The 24,710-nt window shown below is 43.1% G+C and overlaps 1 protein-coding gene across 5 annotated transcripts; it reads left to right on the top strand.

Moving 5' to 3' along the window:
- Nucleotides 1-1,004: 1,004 nt before the first annotated feature.
- LOC124031440 (GATA-binding factor 2-like) lies at nucleotides 1,005-22,715 on the top strand. Of its 5 annotated transcripts, none has more exons than XM_046342674.1 (6): nucleotides 1,005-1,244; nucleotides 6,866-7,324; nucleotides 8,215-8,787; nucleotides 11,815-11,972; nucleotides 14,577-14,702; nucleotides 20,339-22,710. In XM_046342674.1, the coding sequence occupies exons 2-6, from the start codon at nucleotides 7,099-7,101 to the stop codon at nucleotides 20,636-20,638; spliced, it is 1,383 nt and encodes a 460-aa protein (XP_046198630.1). In that variant the 5' UTR covers nucleotides 1,005-1,244; nucleotides 6,866-7,098; the 3' UTR covers nucleotides 20,639-22,710. The 5 variants fall into 5 exon arrangements, with proteins under 5 accessions (XP_046198630.1, XP_046198628.1, XP_046198631.1 ...); XM_046342672.1 differs by lacking the exon at nucleotides 1,005-1,244 and adding an exon at nucleotides 6,526-6,652; XM_046342675.1 differs by lacking the exon at nucleotides 1,005-1,244 and adding an exon at nucleotides 6,526-6,652 and having other exon boundaries at nucleotides 11,827-11,972; nucleotides 20,339-22,709.
- The last annotated feature ends 1,995 nt before the right edge of the window (nucleotides 22,716-24,710 follow it).

Here is a 24,710-nt window from a genome sequence, read left to right as displayed (position 1 = left end):
ATACACGAGTGACAGTGTATATTATTTTCTGGTGTTGTTTTTTATCCAAGGTCTTATTCGTGGGCGCAAAACAGAGGTATTTGCAGAAGCGATTTTAAGCATTGAAATGAATGCAAGTAATTCTGTCAAAGTTCAATTTTTCTTTATTTTCTTTTATGCAAGCTTGGTTTTCTCCTCTTTTTGTGTGTGTGCACTCTAGGGGACACGGACCGGGATGCAGCAGTCCTTGCACCTGCCTGGCTTTAGCTGCAGCGCACGAGCCTAGGTCGCGTGCAGGAGATTTTGAGGCTTTGCATGTTTTAAAGTTGGTGTTAATGTGTGGGACAGAGTAAAAAGAAGATCGTGGGAGGGAGGGTCGGTGATGGGGTATACCGTATTTCAATCAAAATGAGCGGGGAAGGAATTCATTACACCGGATTGCTGTAGGCCAATTATATTGTGCATGTAGTTTTAGTTTGCTTGAGAGCCCAGCAACCCAAGATAGCTCAATATGTAATATAATCACACCAATCTGAGTCAACTAAACTCAATAACCTGATTGGGAAGATGTTTGATCCAAGTGGATTGGATGACAATAATGAAGCAGTGTCCCTTTAGGAAGCGTGTTTTTCGTATTCACTCAGTTTCTGGGTTACTCACCTTACACGGGTTGGTTGAGTGATGATACTGACGTGCCACTCTCTCTAACATTCCATAAGGAACTGTTCTGCTTCGACCATGAAGTAGAATTGTTTGCCGGATAAACCTTATGATTAAAAGGGTTTTAAGAATGAACACTAGATACTGTGCGCCCCCTCTTTCACAATCCATATCAAAATGCTCAAAGAAGTCACGACCCGGAAGACAAGATTGAGACTGGTTGACGCACCATAACAACATACATTGCTCCTATGTCTATCAAGTTTCCCCCCTCGTTTTCAGCGGAGCTATAGAAAGAAAACGGGGGAGAGAGAGAGATAAATAGAGATAACGGGAGAGATAGAGGGAGAGAAAGGGGGGATGCTAAACTGCTTGCCAACTGACATAACTATTTTGGGACAGAGGGACATAGCTTCCACAGCAGCATCACTAACAAACGCGGATTGATTTTTAGGCAGTCCAACATCCATAACTGCGCATAAAGGGAAACGTCAGCGAGAACTACATAGTGCCAGGCAGGCGAAACCGAGACCCGGTTATAGGCTACCGGACTGAATCTCTCATTACTCCTCTCCCAGACAGAGCAGGACCGAGTCAGTCTGGTGGTAAGAGATATTAATTATTTACTATTTACTATTGTTGTAAGTGGAATTATTTCGACATGCTGTAAATTCCTTGCAATCGTGTTACTGGTTGTGGTACATATTTAAAGACTAGTTGTCCATCAACTGAAATTAAATATGTGAGAGTAGGCTATCCAAGCGTAAAGCTTTTTTTTAACCATCTGCCTATATATCATTTACAGTATACTTGCCTCATAATGATGCAACGTTGACTGCACACATTATAGGCTACATTATAGGCTACAGAGAGCCCTAGTTGGCACCGCACTTGGAGTGGCACCGTCACGGAGTAGCCGTGTTAGAATGTGGGAAGAACAAGATAACATACATAATAATAACAATAGACTACAATTTCACTGCATTTTATGCAAACATTTTCTCATGTGTTTATGTCATATAGTCTTTCGTTTATAAGAATTCGTTACGCAGCATGTAATCTAATTCTGCTATTATCTTCTGCTTATGTACTGCATGCACTTCCCTGTAAAATCTATAATTACTACTATCAAACACCACGGTTTTCTGGCTTGCAAAACAATAACATCATTTTTTTTATCAGACTAAATAGAATGCATAGAGACAGTATGCTATAGCTCCTTTTAGTATTCGTTATTACTTGTCTTTGTAACTATTGGGCTGTATAAACTAGGAATACAACACAATGTGATTCATTAAACATGAAGTCATCTGGTAGAGCTAAGGTCCTCCCAAAGACATACCTTCCGCACCATCGATTAGGCTATCATTTGTCCAGATTCAATTCTTCATGGTTTAACAGTGTTATTACATGGTTATTACGAGTAGCCCAATCAGTTGAATGAACTGACTTCATGTGATCTGTTTTTTACTAGATGTTCGTGAAGTATTAACAAGTTAATCACAATTGAACTTTAATTAAACGTGACAATTGCTGTGGCCTTGGGTTATGGAATTGTGGAATTGTGCAGATCTAGGCTAACCAATCACGGGTGTGAGATTAACATCAGCGTCATATTAAGATGACGATGTATGTATCCACTAATCACCTGTGCTTTCAAACGCATTAAGACTCTAGTAACCAACCCCCTTTCATCACAAGAAAGGGCAATAAACGCCATGGTCTCAGTGGTCGAATAGAAACAGGGGCGGGACTGTTGTCTCGAGCAGGCAGATTTATTGCCCTCGTGAGACTGTCATCAGCTAATAAAAACGACACTTACACTCGAAACTCAGCATGTGGCCCCTTACCTATCAGTAACCTCACATGCCATACCAGTTAAGCGTCCCTTTTCTGATGATCACTTAGACCTAATATAAATACACTCTCAAATGATATCAAGGCTACCAGTGAGGTCCATGGAGCCAAAATGTACAGAAGTCCATCCAATAATGGGCCATTATACTATAAACATTTCCTTTGAACATACAGTAGCCAGATTCACCAACTCAGAAAACAGTTAATGCATCTAGTTTAATATGAGGGTGAAAATGCATTGCTTTCACAACCCTATTCTGGGTTTGCACTTCCACTAGGATGGGCTGTGTGCTGGGTGCTGTCTGCTTCTGTCTACTCTATAGCCCCCAGTGCCCTGTGCTCGATGTAATTACCCATGAGTAAAGGACAATAATGCTTCAGCTGGTTTGTGTCATTCTCCTCTCCCCAGCTCTGCTTATCTTCACAAACCCCTCTGTGGCTTTCTCTACCCCCCCCACCCCCCACCCCCCACCCCACCCCTCACCCTCACCCCTCTGAATAATGATGGTTGTTGACCATAAGCAAGGGGAACAAACAGGTAGAGAAAGGCACGCTCATTTCATAGCAGCACCTGTTAATGATTGGAATGGTCTCTGTTGCTCGTACACCGACTCTGGTTCAGTAATAACCATGTGGTGTTGTTGTCATGTTGTGTAGCTACCATGCTGTGTTGTCATGTGTTGCTGCCTTGCTGTGTTGTTGTCTTAGGTCTATCTTCATGTAGTGTTGTGTTGTCTCTCTTGTTGTGATGTGTGTTTTGTCATATATTTTATTTTATTTTTCTATTTTATTTTTAATCCCAGCCCCCATCCCCGCAGGAGGCCTTTTGCCTTTTGGTAGGCCGTCATTGTAAATAAGAATGTGTTCTTAACTGGCTTGCCTAGTTAAATAAAGGTTAAATAATAAATAAATACAAAATAACAACCGTCGTCCGGTCATTCACCTTACCATAGCAATGGTCATTAGGGATATCTTCAACAGGAGATGTGCCTTTTGTTAAGTAAATCAGGTGTTAAATGGGGTGAAAATGAGACTGGAGTAGGACTGGAGCTGACCACTGCACAGATAGGCCTACAAACCTACGGCAGAAGAAAAGAAGCATCCTGAATTGACATGGTTTTGCTACCATCGTATTGCCTCTTATTCATAACAATGCCTGTCATTGCCATGTATAGCCAATGAACATTTCTTATGGGAATAAAGGTTTTTCCTCAGCCATAGGCAGCAAGGAAGGGTTCATGTGCTTACCTCCAAGGGCTCTACCGCTCTAGTAGGATAGCATCCCCTGTGAGACAATGCTGCTATGTCCTTGAGCGAGGACCCCCCCCCCCCCCCCACACACACACACACAAACCCATCATCCCATCCTTTGTTCCAGCACAGATACAAATGGGATTAATGAAGGTATAAATTACAGAGGGGTAAATCCCGTTGAGTAATCCATTTGGCAAACATGCGAAACAACAATGGAGAGGCTGCTTGCTGGGCCTGACCCACCCAGTCCCAGCCACACAGCACAGAGCAGGCTGCGGTACAGAGGAGCACAGCACAGAGGACAGACAACCACAGACAGACAAACAGCAGTGGTGATGTAAGGGAACAAAGATGACCTGCTATGATCACTATTAGGGTTTGGTCAAGAGAAGATTTGAATTCCTCTTGCTTTACATTGAAAACATGTAGTCGTTGCATTGCTGTTAAATTGATGCATCATAGTTTAGAGAGATCTCTTGTGTTGATGCTTTTGATAATTTTTTTATTACATCTATTTTGTACTTTAGACCAAAGTGCCATAGAAAACATTGTTTGAAATCTATATAACTTGACCTGCTCAATGAATGACAATTGACAGAGTTGCAAATTATTTCAAAGAAACCTATTTATTAAGACAGATGTCCTCGCTACACCTGACATTTTCAGCTGCTACAGCTCTCATTTCAGGAGAATGTCTGTTATTTGGGTGATTACATAGGGAGACCCTTGGGTGTGTTATGACCCCACATACACTCATTTGTTGATTTTAGAAGATGACAAGCACAGAGTGCTCGGCTCATCATGTCATGGCCCCTGACCAGATGCCAATGACTGAATGCCAAGCCACACACACTCTCGCTCGCGCGCAAGCAAGCACGCACGCACGCAAACACACACACACCCTGCAAATATCCTCATATCAAAGCCCAAACTGTCCAAATTCCCTCGTTCTAACATTGCGTTATGCTATTCATGCATCCTTTTTTTCACAGATTGAGTATAGTAGTCTAAGTATGTAATTATTTTATTTAGGCTTGGCCAAAACATCACTGTATTTCTATTAGAATAAACAAAACTTGGTCGTAACTGATCTCGAGGCTTTTTTGGAACAATTGTGAAGTCCATGCGCTGAGATTTTTTTCTGTGACGTCTAGTCTGGGCGTCAGAGAGGCGGCCAGTCTGGGCCCCGAGCTCCCTCCAATTATTGTCTGTCAATCACGCACGCACGCACACACACACATTCTTTATTAAAAAAGACATTCAAACATTTTCTTTTTAATATTTTAATATCGTGATGTATGGCACGAAATGCCACATTTTTACTATAGAGGGTAAGCCAGTACGTCTCGACTGGCGATTTTACCCTGGATGCTCTTTCCCCGTGTTATTTTGATCAGGTACAGACAGGCCCATAGAATACCTGTGCAAAAGTGTGTAGGCTACAGTATTTCATCACATTATAATAAAATGCCACTTGAAGGCTAAACCTAATAACCTCATAACAAGCGCTGGATTATAGACTACATTTTAGGAGGTTCAGTTTGTAGCCTATTATTCATAGGCTTTTGCTTATGAGGCCTTCCGATCTATTCCTGGTTTGAAATAAATCACAGGTATGTAGACAGGTATTTGGGTATGTAGAGCGGTTGATAAAAGGTTATTGGCGACACTCTGTCTTTATGCCTGTGGTGGACAAGCCTTCTTGTTTCAGCCATGAGGTGAATGTAAAGAATAATTAACAAAGTGTTGCTAATGATCACCAATTGGTTTTACACAGGTGAGGCGGGCCTGACGCCCTGTCTGTACCACCAAGTGAGAAAAAGGCACATTAACATGCAGAAAGTGTTGACTGCTCTAGATCTTAGGCAAAACCAATGTTTTCACAAGAGGAATGTCGTGACTAATAATTAAAGACAATTAGGCTCTCACAACAATGGCCCCTCTTTCGAAGTCATAAAACGAATCCTCTCCCATTAATCCTAGAGGCACTGAAAATTGGGTTTATATACATTGCAGGTTCATGTGATCATTCACACTTGCAATTGGTGTTGTTCTACAAGAAATTTACATAATTGGCATATAGAATCCTTGTAAAATATGTCCAAACTGCCGATGCAGTTCTCCACAAGGGCCTATGCTGTAAAACAAAACTTGTGAAAACCAACCACTTTACTGTTGAATACAGAATAATAACCAAAAGACTGCTTAATTATTTTATGATGTTTGATAGCATTTCAATTAGCCCACTAAAAATGTTGAACATCTAATCTGGTTGGTTTCATTTACCTAGCCTATACAAAATAGCATTGGTATACACTTTGAATTCAAACTTAGCATTATAATGTTGTGTTTTCTAAAGGCTAAACAATCTCAAGGTGGTATGCAAGGCTAAGTGACAACAGCCTACAGGCTACTGCGTTTGCCAGATAATGTAGGCCTAGTTGACTGTTACAGAAATTGTCAGGCTTACAATTTACAGTTTCAATTTGCCTCCATCTGGGCTGTCCGTCTCTGAGTGTTGGTAAAAGAAGACATTATCAGGGGCAAATTGCTCATTCTGCGAGCTTCACGAGAGAGAAAAGTCCCCCGAGAAATTACACCGCTGATTGATATGTCTTTTAGTTTTTTGGTCCGGGGCATTACTGTTTCGAATGGAAACTGAAAGAGCTGGGATACATGAGCCAATTGCAGCTATACTGATCTGTGATTGGCTTACAGGAGGTCACTGCTCGCCCTTGACTCCGCCTCGACTCGCTTGATATGGAATTTACTGGCGCCAGTCGCGTCAGTGTACTGCCACAATTCAATAGGAAAGTGCGCCCCGGTACCTCACGGATCAGGCGTTTCAGAGATTAACGTGTTTTGAACAGCTGATCGTAGTCATAGATCAAACTTTCAACAGGTAAATTCAGAAGAAATATTTTTTTCCAATGGAGTAAGATTGGATGCATGTGTTATGAGTATAACATTGCAGCAATGGTGCAATGCACTGTAAGTCGTTTTTAAAAATTACAGTTTTGTGGTGAAAGCTGTTTGTAAAAGGTCGTCAGTATGCAAAAGAGTGTGGCATCAGTTTGTGTATTAAATTATAAAATGTTGTTGTGTTTCATTGCAGGTGTCAGTAAGAGCCAATAAAACGGATCAAGGATTCTATTTCTGAAGCAAAGAACCTGTAAGGAGAGTGTGCCGAAAACCCGTATGACATCACTACGTCCATCCTTTTCTCCACATTTCGGGACTGTATAAAGTGCTTAATCCAGGAGAAGGACCACATAAAGATAACTTATATTTTCAGAAAAAGTACGACGTTTCGGTGATATATTGGATAAAGTTATCGACGATTTAGGTATGGAAGTCGCAGCCGATCAATCTCGGTGGATGGCGCATCATCACGCCGTGTTGAATGGGCAGCATCCAGACTCGCATCACCACAGCTTGACCCACAACTACATGGAGCCCATGGCGCCGCTTTTGCCCCCAGACGAAGTGGATGTGTTTTTAAACCACTTGGACTCTCAGGGGAACCCCTACTATGCCAACTCCCGGGCCAGGGTTACATACAGCCAGGCACATGGTAAGACGCGCTCAGCCCTGTGACTAAACTGTATTAATTAAGTCTGCTTTATAGCCTTTAGGTAATTGTGAGAGGGTGCAATAAGACAACATGTATCCAACCACCCAGGCTGTTGCTTTAAAACTAATCGATGGTAGGCCTGTATTATTGCCATAACCGGTTGTGTGATGTTTGATGCACAATAACATTTTCCCATTACCAGTAAAAAGTCGTCCATTACAGAACCTTGTATTTAAAAACAAATCTAGATATGTTATTTTATTCAATATGTGAGAACATAAATGATGTCAATTGGAATATTGTAAACACATATTATAGATGTCCATACGCGTGGCTGTCTCTGGCGTACGGCATTGAATCATAAAACTAGCATTTCTAGCAAGCGACAGCGAGGGGAAAGGGAAGTATGTCATTTAACCCCTCTGTTGGAGCAGGGGTTTCTAGAGAGAGAGAGAGAGAGTGTGAGAGAGAGAGGGGCACTCCCGGATATAAAATCAAAACGCAAAATTACTAATAACATTATTTAGTCCGAGATCTGGAACTGAGCGACCAACAGGCCATTGGCTAATAGCAGTTTAGTCGAGGCCTCTACACTCCCATTTTCTCTCCGTGGATTTTTTTCTCCCATACATGCTTTCGACGAAAAGAGATTGTGTTGCAACAAGCGTAAACATTAACATCTGTAAATATTTTTTGTCAAGTAGTCTATGGTACGGAGCTGTAGTAGCTATTTTAATAACTTTTACACGAAGAAAAATATACTTCAATGTTGAGTTTAAATAGTTTGGAATTGACATCAACAGGTGAGGAGACAGCACTTTACGCAGCGTGATAGTACTGGACACATCGCTTTCGATTAAAAAAAAAATCATAATATTTCTTATTTACAGCTCGCCTTGGGAGTCCGGTTTGCCGGCCACACCTCATCCACAGCCCCGGCATTCCGTGGCTTGACAGCGGGAAGGCGGCCCTCTCTGCTGCCCACCACCATAACGCATGGGCGGTCAGTCACTTCAGCAAGCCAGGAATGCATCCTGCTAGCTCCGGCTACCCTTGCAGTAGCAGCTCCAGCACTGCTCCGGTGTCTTCCCTCACCCCTGCGTCCCACTGCAGCCCGCACCATCTCTACAGTTTCCCTCCTACGCCTCCCAAAGACGTGTCCCCGGACCTCGGGCCTACTTCTCCAACCTCCACATCGACAAGAATGGACGAGAAGGAGTCCATCAAATACCAAGTGTCACTGGCAGAGGGAATGAAAATGGAGGGTTGCAGTCCTCTCCGCAACAGCCTGGCTTCGATGAGTGCCCAAACTCCCGCAACACACCACCCCATCCCGACCTACCCATACTCTCTCCCAACACCACACGAATACGGCGGCAGTCTCTTCCACCCCGGTAGCCTGCTGGGTGGATCTTCATCCAGTTTTACGCCGAAGTGTAAAAGCAAAGCCCGGTCGTGCTCAGGTGAGTTTTATAAGTCTATTCTGCGCATAAAGAGTCTGGTATGGCCTAATTATGTACTTTTAAGGTATACAAATATTGGGAGTCAATGTTAGGGCAATATAAACCAGTGTCAGGTCTATGTTTTGTCAAAACGCTTTGGAAGTGCATGGATATCTGTCAGGGCCCAAACAAGAATGAACATTTAGCTTGTTCTAAATGTATTTTACTTATAGGGCTATGAATGCTTTAATCTTCAAGAAATAGTTTGGGTGGTCCTGTAAGTGTTTCGCTGTCGAACAGTTGCTGTAATAACGTCAAGTTATTTTACCTGTAGCGCTTCTCTCCTTCCCAAACCTGTCCCAGTGGCTCTTATCTCTGTTCCATCGCATTCGTCACCACTTGTAAACACCATCCACTTAAATGAAATGATTAAGCATTTAACATGAAATGACTAATATTTGAAACGCAAATATTCAGTTTTGAACATGATTAAAACACGTTTGAGTCGAGGCAAGGAGATAACAGCCTAGTCAAACAATCACCAACATTAAAATACGTAATTCAACGTGAAACATTAGTTTATTTTCAATAATTTGGCTTATAGGCTAGTTGGCAGAATTAGTATGAAGAGGGTTCTGAATATAATAATATTTCAATAGAATATGTAATAATACTTATTGTGAATGTTTTTATTAGTAGGTCTGTTGAAAGTGCTATACGTGACCTAGGCCTATAATAAGCATGTCTGACAGGCCTATCCAGATTTTAAAATAACGTTTTTTTTATTACCAAATTGCACGAATGCTAACCTAATCATTATTTTGAAACCATATTCTATGTGGTCGTGTTTATGTTTATCGGGCCTGGTTGGCTGGATGCTGAGAATAAATGCCACCAATGTCCTTGTTTGGCACAAGCTTAAAAAATGCAGGAGTCACGACGCTCTGGCGACTCCTGACATATCCTGTATACCTTGAGTGAACAAATCACGACCTCCACCGTCCACTGCTCGCCCCAATACTAACAAAGCACTGTCGGGACACGCTGTCACAGGCGACAGAGCCCTGCTGTTTGTGTTTTTAAGCATGGCCTTGGCCCAGTGCGCTGAGATAGTGAGAAATAATCAAGCCCAGGGAGAGGAAAGGATGATTAACACTAGTAGTAATGACCATATCGAAGACAACAAAGTCATAATATAATAATAATTGAAAATAAGGTTATGATATGGTAATAATAACGTTTCTCTTATAGCAGTTTAGGTTCTCCGAAAAGACCTCATCACCTTCAGATAAATGTATAAACATATTAGATAGTTAATTACATAGTTAATCAAGCCATCACATGAGCTCATAGGGAGACATTTATCATTACATTTGCTCAGACTAATTAACTCAAAATTAATTATGTTGTGGGCCTGGTGTCCAAAAATTATTTGAATGTGGAGTCTCTCTAACTGTTTGTTAGTGTATAGCGATATTAGAAAACAACTGTCTTCATTTGGATTATCACGACAGATCAAAGTGTTATTGTCTGATGTATGCTCAGTACTTCAATAATTTGTGGATGGTAGATTGGTTATGCAAATATTTTAATTAAAACGGTATCCACAAATCCTTTAAAGGGATTATTTTATGCAAGAGCATTGTAACTATCACAACAGAGAAATACACATGAACTTGAATCTTCCCTTACAGATCCAGAATCAGTAACTCACATAAGGCCTGCCATCCCTTTATCAGTCCCAAAGTCTGATGGAGCCGTGATTGATTGTTGTATGAAATGCCACACTGACATTTCAGCAGTCAGCACATACCTTACACAACAGTGTGGCTTCCTGTTTAAATAACCTTAAACTAGCCCTATCCGCTCACCTACATACCTCCTCCCTGGAATGGCAATGGCATCAGTCTCTCTACTATACTCTTGGCCAGGTGGGATTTCAGTGTTTTCTCCGCAAGTAACTTCCCAAATTACACAATAATTCAACACAGTTAGTCCTTCTGGAGCTGGAAGGCGATGTTGTATTGATACTGGTGCCTCTGCTGGACTGACAAAACAGGGAGAGAGAGTCAAACACTTCAAAAGGAGCGTTGCCATTGTCCCGAGCAGATCCCTTTCTCCGGTTTAGGTGGGACTATGGGTGTTGCTGACATTATAATAGGAATAAAGGCACAATGCTCTAGGGAGACGGAAACATGAATTAAACAAGGCCATTTTGGTCGAGGTTCAGCAACGGCCCATTTGACTGAGCCTGTGCATTATACCACAGTGCAACCTGTAAGAGGAGAGAGAGAGAGTCAGGCAACACCCACTGTCTTTCTGCAGCTGAAGATGTAGAAGTGGGTGAAAAGACTTGAACCCTGAACACACCAGAAGAGGGTCACCACTAAATGGGTCACAGTAGCTGCCAGGCACACAAAGAGAAACCTAACAATGAAAAGATTTTGTAAATAATTTCAAAAGTCATGAGTAAAGGGAAACATAGCAACCGGGCTGGTATAAAGTGATACTGAGCTATAATATGGGCACCTATTTGTTGGAGACCACAATGTGGTCAGGCCCACATTTAATACCACCACCAGCACCACACTCTTCTGTTTCCTCTCATGTGTGCCCACAGCACATGAATTATGTAGCTCTAATACGATGGTGTCTCACATTCATCTGTTTGGACACCTTAGGACACGTCCTGCCTGTCTCTGGGCTTCCTACCCTGGATCACTTTACATACAGGTGTCTGTGTCCATGGCGATTCGCCCTGAACCAAACTGTACAAATGACAGTCATATGGGATTGTCTTTGGCTGGTACACCTGCACACTGATATGGACACTGAGACACTGTCCTCCCAGTGTGTGTTTGTGTGTGTGTGTGTGGGGGGGGGGACTTCATATTACACTACTAATGAAGAGTGTGTCCAGTAGGCTCATGATTTCCTCTGTGTCGTCCTGGCGGCTATTGTCTTCAATGTGAATCCGTTCCTGTTTAGCTGTTGATGGAGTGTGAACTTTTTAATTATATAAATGTCCCTTTGTCTTCCCTCCACTTGAATTCTGCTCAGAGGGGCGCGAGTGTGTCAACTGCGGTGCCACCTCCACCCCGCTGTGGCGGCGGGACGGGACGGGCCACTACCTGTGCAACGCCTGCGGCCTGTACCACAAGATGAATGGCCAGAACAGACCTCTCATCAAGCCCAAACGCAGACTGGTGAGTCCCCATCTCGCTCCCGTCTACCCTTCCACATCTAAGAAAGGGGGCCAAAATAGAGCACGAAGCAGATACCGCCAGGACAATTCCAGGAAAGTTGTATTTTCCCTATGATCTTCCTGGAATTGTTTGTCCCTCTCACCCCCTGGTGATTGCCTCCACCGCCTGTTACAATACTGCTACTATTGCCATTTGAACTGCTATCATTAGTGCTGATACTGCTGATACTGTCACTGATCCCAATGCCCAATGCCCATGTTGCTTTGGTTATCACCACCCTGAAGTGAGTGAAAAACAGTGCCCACACATAAATACTTTGTCCAGTGTTTCTGCACAGGCATTTAAGAGCAAGGATTATTCTGAGCCTTGTTATTTCTAATGCACATAAGCCTATATATTTTCCTTGTCTCAGGTGGGCTGAATTATTACTGTATGTTTAATTTACAAGTTATTATTACAATACATTTTTTTCCCCAAATGATAATGGTTCCTGATTATATTGAAAAGGTTTATTTGTTCATTTTATATTCAGACCTCTGATTAGGATTCATCATTTTGACTGTATAGGATAGGCTTACTTACCATCTCGAACTTTTTAAGATATTCAAGTTGTGAGAAGTGACATCATTTCAGTGGCAGTTCAAGGCACATTACAAATGCTAACTTTTGGGTAGCTCCAAGCATTTTCGCATTAATATGCAATAAATTTAAATTGATATAAACTTTAAATTCGATATTTACATTTTGCTAAACCATATTTTACTTTATTTATTTAAGGAACCTTTCTACCTTGTTTCCCTCTGAACATGTTAATGATCAGTAGCGGTTTACCCGCCATACCTCATTTCTGTATAGGCTAGATCTGAATAGTTTTGTTCTGACATAATTAAATCATACTACTATACATAGGCCTAATGGGAATATTTCAATCAATAGCTTATACCTCACTATCTAATTAAATGGACACTCGTTATGCAGTCATCCAGTCATGCAGTTCCAAAGACGCAATAATAGACCAAATTGTAGCCCAATTCACTCGTGTTGTTAAATGTAAATTCGTGTTATAATTTACAAGTGTAGCCTAACCCACGCGGTGGCCTATTTGACATATCGTAATTGTTTAACACATTGCAATGGTTGCCTGAGTTTGTCTTTGCCTAGGTTATCTTCCATTGAGATACATGTAATGGGATGGAGAACATTGCGAATGTAGTTTTTTTATTTCTATAACTCTCTTTTTGAAATATATTGTAACAGACTGTATTAGCGTTATTGTCAGCATTAGTGGAACAAGTAGGCTATAAGTCATTTTAGCGCAGCTTGGTGTAAATAAGCGCGCCTCTGACTCGTTCTCTCGATGAGAAGTCCATTACATTTTCCATTTGGTCGGTCTGTGGCCGCAGCTTTGCATTTTCAACTCAAGTGTTTTCAGAGTTCTGTTCAAAGGGCATCCAGTTGTTTCCTATTCGGATATCTGCCCCGGCACGATAAGGAAGCCAGGCTCCCGGGTGTTTCCGCCTTCAACAAATACCGCTGCATTTTGTATGGACCCGGCAGGCCAGACTTTTACAGTATACTGTAAAGCGATTATCATAACACTATAGGACCCAGTTATGTGTGAAGAGAGAGAGAACGTGAGGGGCGGGATGGTTGTGGGGATTGGAAAATAAATGTATTTATGTTCTTGGTCTGTTGTTTGTTGGTCATGCACCGTTGGCACTGGCACATGCTTTATGCCCCGGAATGCGATGTGGTTTTTGTTGTAGTACTATTCTATTTTTCTGTTTTTTTTTATTTTTTAAATTCCGTCCGTCGCCATCCTAGTTTTTATTCGGGATGTTTTACATGAACCACTGTCATAAAACCCTAAATTAATACAAATAAATACATAGTTATTGTATTGTGAGCCTAAATGTTTCTTATTATGTATGAAGAATAGATCTGTAATGGACACAAAGCGCACTGGCAGACAGGGTCCTGGTCTTATAGACGCCTATAGTCCGGGTCGTTTGATTCTCTGGATCAAGGGAAGGGAGAATCATGCATAGAGACGGTATAAATTATTAATGTGCCCTATCTCATTTTTTTAATTAAATGAAATATGACAGCAGAAATTGGTACAAGACAGAAACAACGCATTTCAGAGAAACAGCTTTTGTAGCATTGCACAAATTGGAAAATTGAATTAAGCTTTGTATAAATCACAGAATATATTCAATTAAACAAATACAGATGTGACTCCCTGTAAGCAACTGCATGAGTCTAACTGGCGCTGGCCTGGCTTTGAAGTTATTTGTGAATGTAGCCCGGAGAGTGGGACATCACAGTAGGCTATAAAACGAGAGGTTTTACGTTTTAAACGCAGAAATATCATGGGCAAATAAATGAACATTTGAAATGTATAGGCCTAATCTATATTAGGCTATGCCTTAGGCTACGCCTACATGGCCATGGTAGTTCATTTCAATAATCGTATTCATGTCATGTTCACTTTCCTCGTTGATCTCTGTTGTCTAAGCTAATACAATCGTCAAATCAGCTAACATTTGAATGGCTTTATTCATAATGTAGCCTATTAACGTTCTGTCTTTTTCTCCAACACAGTCCGCTTCGAGACGAGCTGGCACCTGCTGCGCTAACTGTCAGACCACCACCACCACCCTTTGGAGGCGTAACGGCAATGGCGACCCGGTGTGCAACGCCTGCGGGCTCTACTATAAACTGCACAACGTAAGTAGCCTAACCGCTTACATAGAAACTGCGGGGCGAGCTGGTCAAGTGGGCGGACAGCTTGTATCGATTTAGGAGCGGGGGCGAGAGATGCAAAGCCTGCTTTCCCTGTGAAGCAGAACCCGCGGTCGTTTTCCCCCCTTTTTATTAATCCATCTTTGTTTCAATGGTGGGTGTTACTCCCAGGAGAGGCTGGAGGGTGGGACTGTCATTCTGGGTAACGCGTCAGTTACATTGATGTCAGGGTAACACGGAACCCAAACCGGCTGCGCGCGTGCGCTATCGTGCATGCATTTATTTTGTCCCCCAAACCAAACGCGATCACTACATGCAGGTTAAAATAGCAAAACAAACTCTGAACCAATGACATTAATTTGGGGACAGTTCGAAAAGCATTAAACATGTATGGAAATTTAGCTAGTTAGCTTGCACTTGCTAGCTAATTTGTCCTATTTAGCTAGCTTGCTGTTGCCAGCTAATTTGTCCTATTGAGCTAGCTTGCTGTTGCCAGCTAATTTGTCCTGGGATATAAACACTGAGTTGTTATTTTACCTGAAATGCACAAGCTCCTCTACTCGGCCAATTAATCCACATATAAAATGGCCAACCAAATTGTTTCGAGTCATCTCTCCTACTTTCAGGCTTTTTCATCTTTGAACTTATATGGTGATTGGCATCTAAACTTTCATAGTATTACCACGACGACTGGCAAAACAGTTCGTCTTTCAATCACCCACGTGAGTATAACCAATGAGGAGATGGGAGAGGCAGGACTTGCAGCACGATCTGTGTCACAAATAGAACTGACTTCTATTTTAGCCCTTGGCATCGCAGACACTCGTTGGCGCAGGCGAGCAGTGTGGGTGCAACAATTGAATAACATGGATTTCTATATTTATTTAGCGACGCTTGCGCACGCGACGTGTCCGGTCTGGTCAGCATGTAACGCGTCAGTTACATTGATGCCAGGGTAACTAACGCGTCAGTTACATTGATGCTAGGTTAACGCCGTCAGTTACATTGATGCCAGGGTAACGCCGTCAGTTACATTGATGCCAGGGTAACGCGTCAGTTACATTGATGCCAGGGTAACGCGTCAGTTACATTGATGCCAGGGTAACGCCGTCAGTTACATTGATGCCATGGTAACGCCGTCAGTTACTTTGATGCCATGGTAACGCCGTCAGTTACATTGATGCCAGGGTAACGCGTCAGTTACATTGATGCCAGGGTAACGCCGTCAGTTACATTGATGCCATGGTAACGCCGTCAGTTACTTTGATGCCATGGTAACGCCGTCAGTTACATTGATGCCAGGGTAACACCGTCAGTTACATTGATGCCATGGTAACACCGTCAGTTACATTGATGCCAGGGTAACACCGTCAGTTACATTGATGCCAGGGTAACGGCGTCAGTTACATTGATGCCAGGGTAACGGCGTCAGTTACATTGATGCCATGGTAACGCCGTCAGTTACATTGATGCCAGGGTAACGCGTCAGTTACATTGATGCCAGGGTAACGCCGTCAGTTACATTGATGCCATGGTAACGCCGTCAGTTACTTTGATGCCATGGTAACGCCGTCAGTTACATTGATGCCAGGGTAACACCGTCAGTTACATTGATGCCATGGTAACGCGTCAGTTACATTCATGCCAGGGTAACGCCGTCAGTTACATTGATGCCAGGGTAACGCCGTCAGTTACATTCATGCCAGGGTAACGCGTCAGTTACATTGATGCCAGGGTAACGCGTCAGTTACATTGATGCCATGGTAACGCCGTCAGTTACATTGATGCTAGGGTAACGCATCAGTTACATTGATGCCATGGTAACGCCGTCAGTTACATTGATGCCATGGTAACGCGTCAGTTACATTGATGCCATGGTAACGCCGTCAGTTACATTGATGCCAGGGTAACGCCGTCAGTTACATTCATGCCAGGGTAACGCGTCAGTTACATTGATGCTAGGGTAACGCATCAGTTACATTGATGCCATGGTAACGCCGTCAGTTACATTGATGCCATGGTAACGCCGTCAGTTACATTGATGCCAGGGTAACGCGTCAGTTACATTGATGCCAGGGTAACGCCGTCAGTTACATTGATGCTATGGTAACACCGTCAGTTACATTGATGCCATGGTAACGCCGTCAGTTACATTGATGCCATGGTAACGCGTCAGTTACATTGATGCCATGGTAACGCCGTCAGTTACATTGATGCCAGGGTAACGCGTCAGTTACATTGATGCCAGGGTACGCGTCAGTTACATTGATGCCATGGTAACGCCGTCAGTTACATTGATGCCATGGTAACGCGTCAGTTACATTGAGCCATGGTAACGCGTCAGTTACATTGATGCCAGGGTAACGCGTCAGTTACATTGATGCCAGGGTAACGCGTCAGTTACATTGATGCCATGGTAACACCGTCAGTTACATTGATGCCATGGTAACGCCGTCAGTTACATTGATGCCATGGTAACGCCGTCAGTTACATTGATGCCAGGGTAACGCGTCAGTTACATTGATGCCAGGGTAACGCCGTCAGTTACATTCATGCCAGGGTAACGCGTCAGTTACATTGATGCTAGGGTAACGCATCAGTTACATTGATGCCATGGTAACGCCGTCAGTTACATTGATGCCATGGTAACGCCGTCAGTTACATTGATGCCAGGGTAACGCGTCAGTTACATTGATGCCAGGGTAACGCCGTCAGTTACATTGATGCTATGGTAACACCGTCAGTTACATTGATGCCATGGTAACGCCGTCAGTTACATTGATGCCATGGTAACGCGTCAGTTACATTGATGCCATGGTAACGCCGTCAGTTACATTGATGCCAGGGTAACGCGTCAGTTACATTGATGCCAGGGTACGCGTCAGTTACATTGATGCCATGGTAACGCCGTCAGTTACATTGATGCCATGGTAACGCGTCAGTTACATTGAGCCATGGTAACGCGTCAGTTACATTGATGCCAGGGTAACGCGTCAGTTACATTGATGCCAGGGTAACGCGTCAGTTACATTGATGCCATGGTAACACCGTCAGTTACATTGATGCCATGGTAACGCCGTCAGTTACATTGATGCCATGGTAACGCCGTCAGTTACATTGATGCCAGGGTAACGCGTCAGTTACATTGATGCCAGGGTACGCGTCAGTTACATTGATGCCATGGTAACGCCGTCAGTTACATTGATGCCATGGTAACGCGTCAGTTACATTGATGCCATGGTAACGCCGTCAGTTACATTGATGCCAGGGTAACGCGTCAGTTACATTGATGCCAGGGTAACGCGTCAGTTACATTGATGCCAGGGTACGCGTCAGTTACATTGATGCCATGGTAGCGCCGTCAGTTACATTGATGCCATGGTAACGCGTCAGTTACATTGATGCCATGGTAACGCCGTCAGTTACATTGATGCCAGGGTAACGCGTCAGTTACATTGATGCCATGGTAACGCCGTCAGTTACATTGATGCCATGGTAACGCCGTCAGTTACATTGATGCCAGGGTAACGGCGTCAGTTACATTGATGCCATGGTAACGCCGTCAGTTACATTGATGCCATGGTAACGCCGTCAGTTACATTGATGCCATGGTAACGCCGTCAGTTACATTGATGCCAGGGTAATGCGTCAGTTACATTGATGCCAGGGTAACGCGTCAGTTACATTGATGCCATGGTAATGCTATCAGTTACATTGATGCCAGGGTAATGCGTCAGTTACATTGATGCCATGGTAACGCCGTCAGTTACATTGATGCCATGGTAATGCGTCAGTTACATTGATGCCATGGTAACGCCGTCAGTTACATTGATGCCATGGTAACGCCGTCAGTTACATTGATGCCATGGTAACGCCGTCAGTTACATTGATGCCATGGTAACGCCGTCAGTTACATTGATGCCAGGGTAATGCGTCAGTTACATTGATGCCAGGGTAATGCGTCAGTTGCATTGATGCCATGGTAATGCGTCAGTTACATTGATGCCATGGTAATGCGTCAGTTACATTGATGCCAGGGTAATGCGTCAGTTACATTGATGCCAGGGTAACGCGTCAGTTACATTGATGCCATGGTAATGCGTCAGTTACATTGATGCCAGGGTAATGCGTCAGTTACATTGATGCCATGGTAATGCTATCAGTTACATTGATGCCAGGGTAATGCGTCAGTTACATTGATGCCATGGTAACGCCGTCAGTTATATTGATGCCATGGTAATGCGTCAGTTACATTGATGCCATGGTAACGCCGTCAGTTACATTGATGCCATGGTAACGCCGTCAGTTACATTGATGCCATGGTAACGGCGTCAGTTACATTGATGCCAGGGTAACGGCGTCAGTTACATTGATGCCAGGGTAATGCGTCAGTTACATTGATGCCATGGTAATGCGTCAGTTACATTGATGCCATGGTAATGCGTCAGTTACATTGATGCCAGGGTAACGCGTCAGTTACATTGATGCCATGGTAATGCGTCAGTTACATTGATGCCAGGGTAACGCGTCAGTTACATTGATGCCAGGGTAACGCGTCAGTTACATTGATGCCATGGTAATGCGTCAGTTACATTGATGCCAGGGTAATGCGTCAGTTACATTGATGCCATGGTAATGCGTCAGTTACATTGATGCCAGGGTAATGCGTCAGTTACATTGATGCCATGGTAATGCGTCAGTTACATTGATGCCACGGTAATGCGTCAGTTACATTGATGCCATGGTAATGCGTCAGTTACATTGATGCCAGGGTAATGCGTCAGTTACATTGATGCCATGGTAATGCGTCAGTTACATTGATGCCAGGGTAATGCGTCAGTTACATTGATGCCAGGGTAATGCGTCAGTTACATTGATGCCAGGGTAATGCATCAGTTACATTGATGCCAGGGTAATGCGTCAGTTACATTGATGCCAGGGTAACGTGTCAGTTACATTGATGCCATGGTAACGCTTCATTTACATTGATGCAAAATTGTCTGAGAGTAGCCCTTTCAGATCCAGCATGGCTTACAGTCCTGTGTATTCATGTTTAGTGAGATAATTATATGCAATAGCCTTAAAGGCTAATGCCATTTATTGTGGCTTGATCATACAATGCCTGTTAAACCTGTTCCACAACATTTATGGCACATCAGATTTTCCCCCTCATGTTTATTAAGAAGGCAACATGTTTTCCATCATAGTTGTTTAGATTTTTCTAAATGATCTAAAATTACAAATTACACTTGACATAATTGAATATAAAATCACTGAGAGTGCAAGAAAATATCCAATGACTAATAATAAAAATTTAAAAAACTTTGTTTAACTAGTTAAGGCAAAAATAACAAATTCTTGACAGCCTACTGGGGAACAGTGGGTTAACTGCCTTGTTCAGGGGTAGAACGACCAAATTTTGCCTGGTCAGTTCAGGGATTTGATCCAGCATCCTTTTGGTTACTGACCCAACACTCTAACCACTAGGCTACCTGCCACCCCCAGGTAAAAACCACATAATATTAATAGCCTGTATATATATATATATTATTTACCTATATTACTCCAGGCCTATCTGACTACTCCTTAGCTAACATCCCTCCTCCCTGGCCTCTCCACAGGTCAACAGGCCAATGACCATGAAGAAGGAGGGCATCCAGACACGCAACCGCAAGATGTCCAGCAAGTCCAAGAGGGGCAGGCGTTCCGGAGATGGCTACGATGAGCTGTCCAAATGCATGCATGACAAGTCCTCCCCCTTCGGCGGTGGCCCAGGCCTGGCTGGACACATGACCCACATGGGCCACCTTCCCCCCTTCAGCCACTCCGGACACATGCTGCCCACTCCCACTCCCATCCACCCTTCGTTCGGCCATCCTCACCATCACTCCGGACGGTCACCGGCCTGGGCTGAGCACTGAAACCTCCTGAAGCCCCTCCATCACCCCTCCACCATATCATCACCACCAATGCTTCTGTCTCTAGAGGGGTAAATTGGGCTCACTGTCAGTAGGACATTGTTTTGCCTGGCCTCATTTAGAGAATTGATGGAGAGGAGACGTGACTGAAGGGAGAGAGAACGTGAGTGTGCGAAGGTGAAGCGGAACATGGGCGTGTTGAGTTGCTCCCTTCAAGTTGCCTTTCTTTTTACTGAGTCACTTTGGTACCCCTCCCACCCTATGAGAGAAAATATGTGAGGTATTAGGAGAACCACTGCTTTCCCCTCCTGAACCTCTGTAGTGTAATGAGACCAACCCCCCCCCCCCCCCTCCCCTACCCCTTCCTGTTGTGGACAGACTGTTCACACCGTGGGTATGAGAGACTTTCTGAACCAGCCTCCCCACACATGCATACACACACACACACACCACTGACCCCTCACCCCTCACATGCTGGAATACACACCCACCCGCCTGGTCCCCCTGGACTTTATTGGAAAAAAAGAAGCAAGCAAACAGAAATTTTATATAAAGTTAATAATTGTTATTATTGTTGTTATAATTGATGTTATACTAGTTGTTATGATAATTTATTTTCACTCTTTTTGCTTTCTTCAGAACACAAGGATATTGTTACGATTATAATTTCATTGTTATTATGTAAAGAAAAGAACACAGACTTATCTTAGACGAGACATTGTTCCTAAGCTGTACGTTTTTTATCATTTTGTCCATCTCACAAAATAAAGGAAATCAAGTTTTAATACTAAATAATGTCACTGAGTCCTTTAAATGTGAAATGTATCGTGTCTCTGTCTCTCTCTCTCGCCGTCTGTGTCTATTGGAGTGTCAGTGTGAATTCCAGTGTTGGTGAAGAGGTTTTGATTCCTGCTGTATTTCTAAGTGATATCAGATGTAATGAAGCCAACTCTATGATCCCCAAAGTGCAGTAAAGGTTTTGTTGAGCTCCTCCCCTGAGTGATGTGCTGCTGTTAATAGAAGGCTTCTTTGTGGAGCTCACGCCCCAGGGTGCACCAGTGTGACCCAGACAGCAGGCTCCAAACCCAGGGTGAGCACAGGGCTCCCACGTCACACACTAACGCGTACACATGTCCTACAGAAATACACATTTTCGGTTCATATTACAGTTTTTTTCTATCACTTTGGTGCAATTTTCACAAGTACAGTATGGGGTACATTTTCACAACACTTAGTACAAAACAAGGCAGTTGTTTAAAAACTCTAAGCACATTTTCAATTGACTAAGTACAACACACAAAATCACAGTCCCCTTTTCACCAAACTTAATCAGTGTTACATCTCGAAATACACGTTTCACATTGGAATACATGTTCATATAAAGTAAGTTGCTGTTCACAATGCAATGCTCCCATTACCTTTGATATGATTGTCTTCTCATTTGTTAAAACACATTTGACTATTACTTAATCCGACTGCTCTTAATTAATAATCACTTAACCATTTGGTAAACCTACAGCTTTTAAACTGGTTTGCCTGTTTCACACTGCTTCACAAAAATTGTATTGGCAAAAAGAGTACTGTAATACTTTGAGATATACAATTTACGTAGAAGACGCTTTTATCTAACACGAAAAAAGTCCACAACTCTGGTGTTGCTAGGGCCATGCTCTTATGAACTGAGCCACGTACAGGACCACTACCACACACAAGTACAAACAATACTCTAAAATACAATACACAGGTTCAATATAGATGGAAGATGTATGATTGCCAACCGCATGAGCGTACCACCCTCCTTCATCCCATAGACGAGGAATGCAAGGATTTCAATCCAGACCTATGTCAGGCTTTCTCCCCAGGTGCATGAACAATGAGGACTTTTACGCCGATTCCCATGAGAACTTCTAGCCAAATGCTCAAGACAAGCTCGATGCAAACATGAAGTTTCTTTCATTTATTTTGTTTGAATACATTGTGAAAGATGTCTTCAGTGGAAATTGGATGTTCAGTTAATTTTAGTGGGTAGTATTTCCTAATGTGAACAGTGTAACGTACAGAACTGTACAGTGCTGTAGCGAATTGCATTCAAAGGACAATTGTTTAACATTTTCTATTTCTATATTTTCTATTGAATTAACTGGTTGTTGTGTGTTTTGGTGGTTAAATCGGTGTTCTTATGTTATTTTACAGTGAACTTATTGTTTGGATCAATGGCTGTGCGGTAAAAGATGTCTCATAACAAAAGTAATGCACAATAAATGGTTTTGAATATAATACTTGCTGCATTACAAGTATTAACAGTTTGGAGTTTTGTACTAAGAGTTTGGAAAATTAACCACATATTTGTGAAAATATTACCAAAGCGATTGAACAAAAACGTTATTCCTTCCTTATTTCCATCTCGATTCCTCGTGTCCCTCTCCCAGAATGCCCCTCTCTGGGCCACAGCGCGGTGATTGGAGTGAGAGGAAGGACAGAAGGTCTTTAGTGGGAGAGAAAAGAGGAAGGAAAGGCAATCAGGCGACCTGTGAGCAAACACATGGGAGGTTGTTTGGACCCCTCACACACAGATGTGCTTGCAGCTGAGGACTGCAGGAAATAGCTCTCAACTCTCTCTCCCTCTGTCTGCTGTTTTGTCTCTCTCTCTAGCCCTGTTTATACCTGCCGTTAACATGCTTCCGTCATCCTGGTCTTGTTCTGATCTTGTCGGTTTACACGGATCACAATCAGATCACAATGCATCTTTTAATCGTGTACACACAATCAGAATGTGGACAAGATCAGGACCAAGGCTGCATGTTAGAACCAGGTATAAACAGGACTTGTCTGTCTGTCTGTCTGTCTGTCTGTCTGTCTGTATGTCTGTCTGCCCCCCCTCTCTCTCTCTCTCTCTCTCTCTCTCTCTCTCTCTCAAGCTAAACGGAGGAATAGAGGAAACCATCAACAGAGCCAGCAGCTAATGAGCCGGGCAGATTGGGGCCAATTCAAGGTCATCCTCACTGACCGCCTAGCTGCCCTCACACGCCCTTGGCCATGACAAACAGGTCCTGGACAGACGCCATCAAACAGAACTAGTGCCACCCTATCCGAACTTAGACCATAGCACTACCCACCCTGTTACCCTGTGTAGTACTATCAGCTTTGTATCTATGGGAATTGGCATGTTATGTAAAATGGGCAAGAAAAAAGCCTGCATCATTAGTCTATAATAAATAAGGCTATGTAGCTACACAAAATGTGTTAATATATGAATTAATATAATGTACTGTATTCATAAAGGGCATTCTAAAGTGCTCAAAGTGCTGTACATTATAAGGGGGCAGGGAATCTGACCACATACACTATCAATACATGGTGATTTCCAGTAACGTGTGTGTAAAGATGTCTGAGCCCTAGAGTGAGAGCCTGAGATCCAGCCCTCCTCAATGAGGCCCTCCAGAGGGAAGGAGAAGTCCTCCCAAAAATAATACAGCAGTCTGCCAGAGTCTAAGAGACAGGAGAGACGGGAGGGAAGGAGACAGCTGCTCTGTCCTGCTGCATGGAAGGAGAGGGTTGCACTGGTATGGGTATCAGACGCCATACTCATCGAGAGTGAGGGTTTGATCTAGTGATAGTTATAGGTTCCTCTTCAGAATTATTGGCTCCTTGACACCTTTTAAACCTGAGTGGATGTACATAATAAACAGTTTGTGAGTGGCTATGTGTATAATTCAGCATGGGGTGACATAACCACATTGGACAGAACATTTAAGGAACTTGAATCTCTCTAGGAAAGATAATAACAGGATCAAAAGCAGTGATAGACTTCAGAACAACTATAATAACCAGCAAGTATTTATTTATAGCTAATTTTACCTTAACTCCCGAGGTAGCATTAAACTACAGCAGGAAAGCTACATGAAGATAGATGAAGATGGAACATGACCTTAGATGAGGAGCAGGGTGAAGATGCTGGGTGTCTTCCTCAGAGTTCTGAGAGCTTTATGAGTCTTCAACCTGGGACTTTTATGTCCCCTCTGTCTCACTCTCCCTCCCTCATCCTCCAGATCTCTTTCCTTCTGTATACCCCTCT

The sequence above is a fragment of the Oncorhynchus gorbuscha genome, linkage group LG03 (genome assembly GCF_021184085.1).
Source record: "Oncorhynchus gorbuscha isolate QuinsamMale2020 ecotype Even-year linkage group LG03, OgorEven_v1.0, whole genome shotgun sequence".
In the NCBI taxonomy this organism is placed as follows: domain Eukaryota; kingdom Metazoa; phylum Chordata; class Actinopteri; order Salmoniformes; family Salmonidae; genus Oncorhynchus; species Oncorhynchus gorbuscha.
Note: the sequence above shows the minus strand (reverse complement) of the source record. Positions and strands in the feature narration are given on the sequence as shown.

Excerpts from the sequence above, each read along its gene's own strand:
- LOC124031440 (XM_046342674.1), top strand. The coding sequence starts at position 7,099 with ATGGAAGTCGCAGCCGATCAATCTCGGTGGATGGCGCATCATCACGCC. Across the intron at positions 8,788-11,814 it reads CAAAGCCCGGTCGTGCTCAG|AATTCTGCTCAGAGGGGCGC; the intron begins GTGAGTTTTATA and ends TCCCTCCACTTG. Across the intron at positions 11,973-14,576 it reads TCAAGCCCAAACGCAGACTG|TCCGCTTCGAGACGAGCTGG; the intron begins GTGAGTCCCCAT and ends TCTCCAACACAG.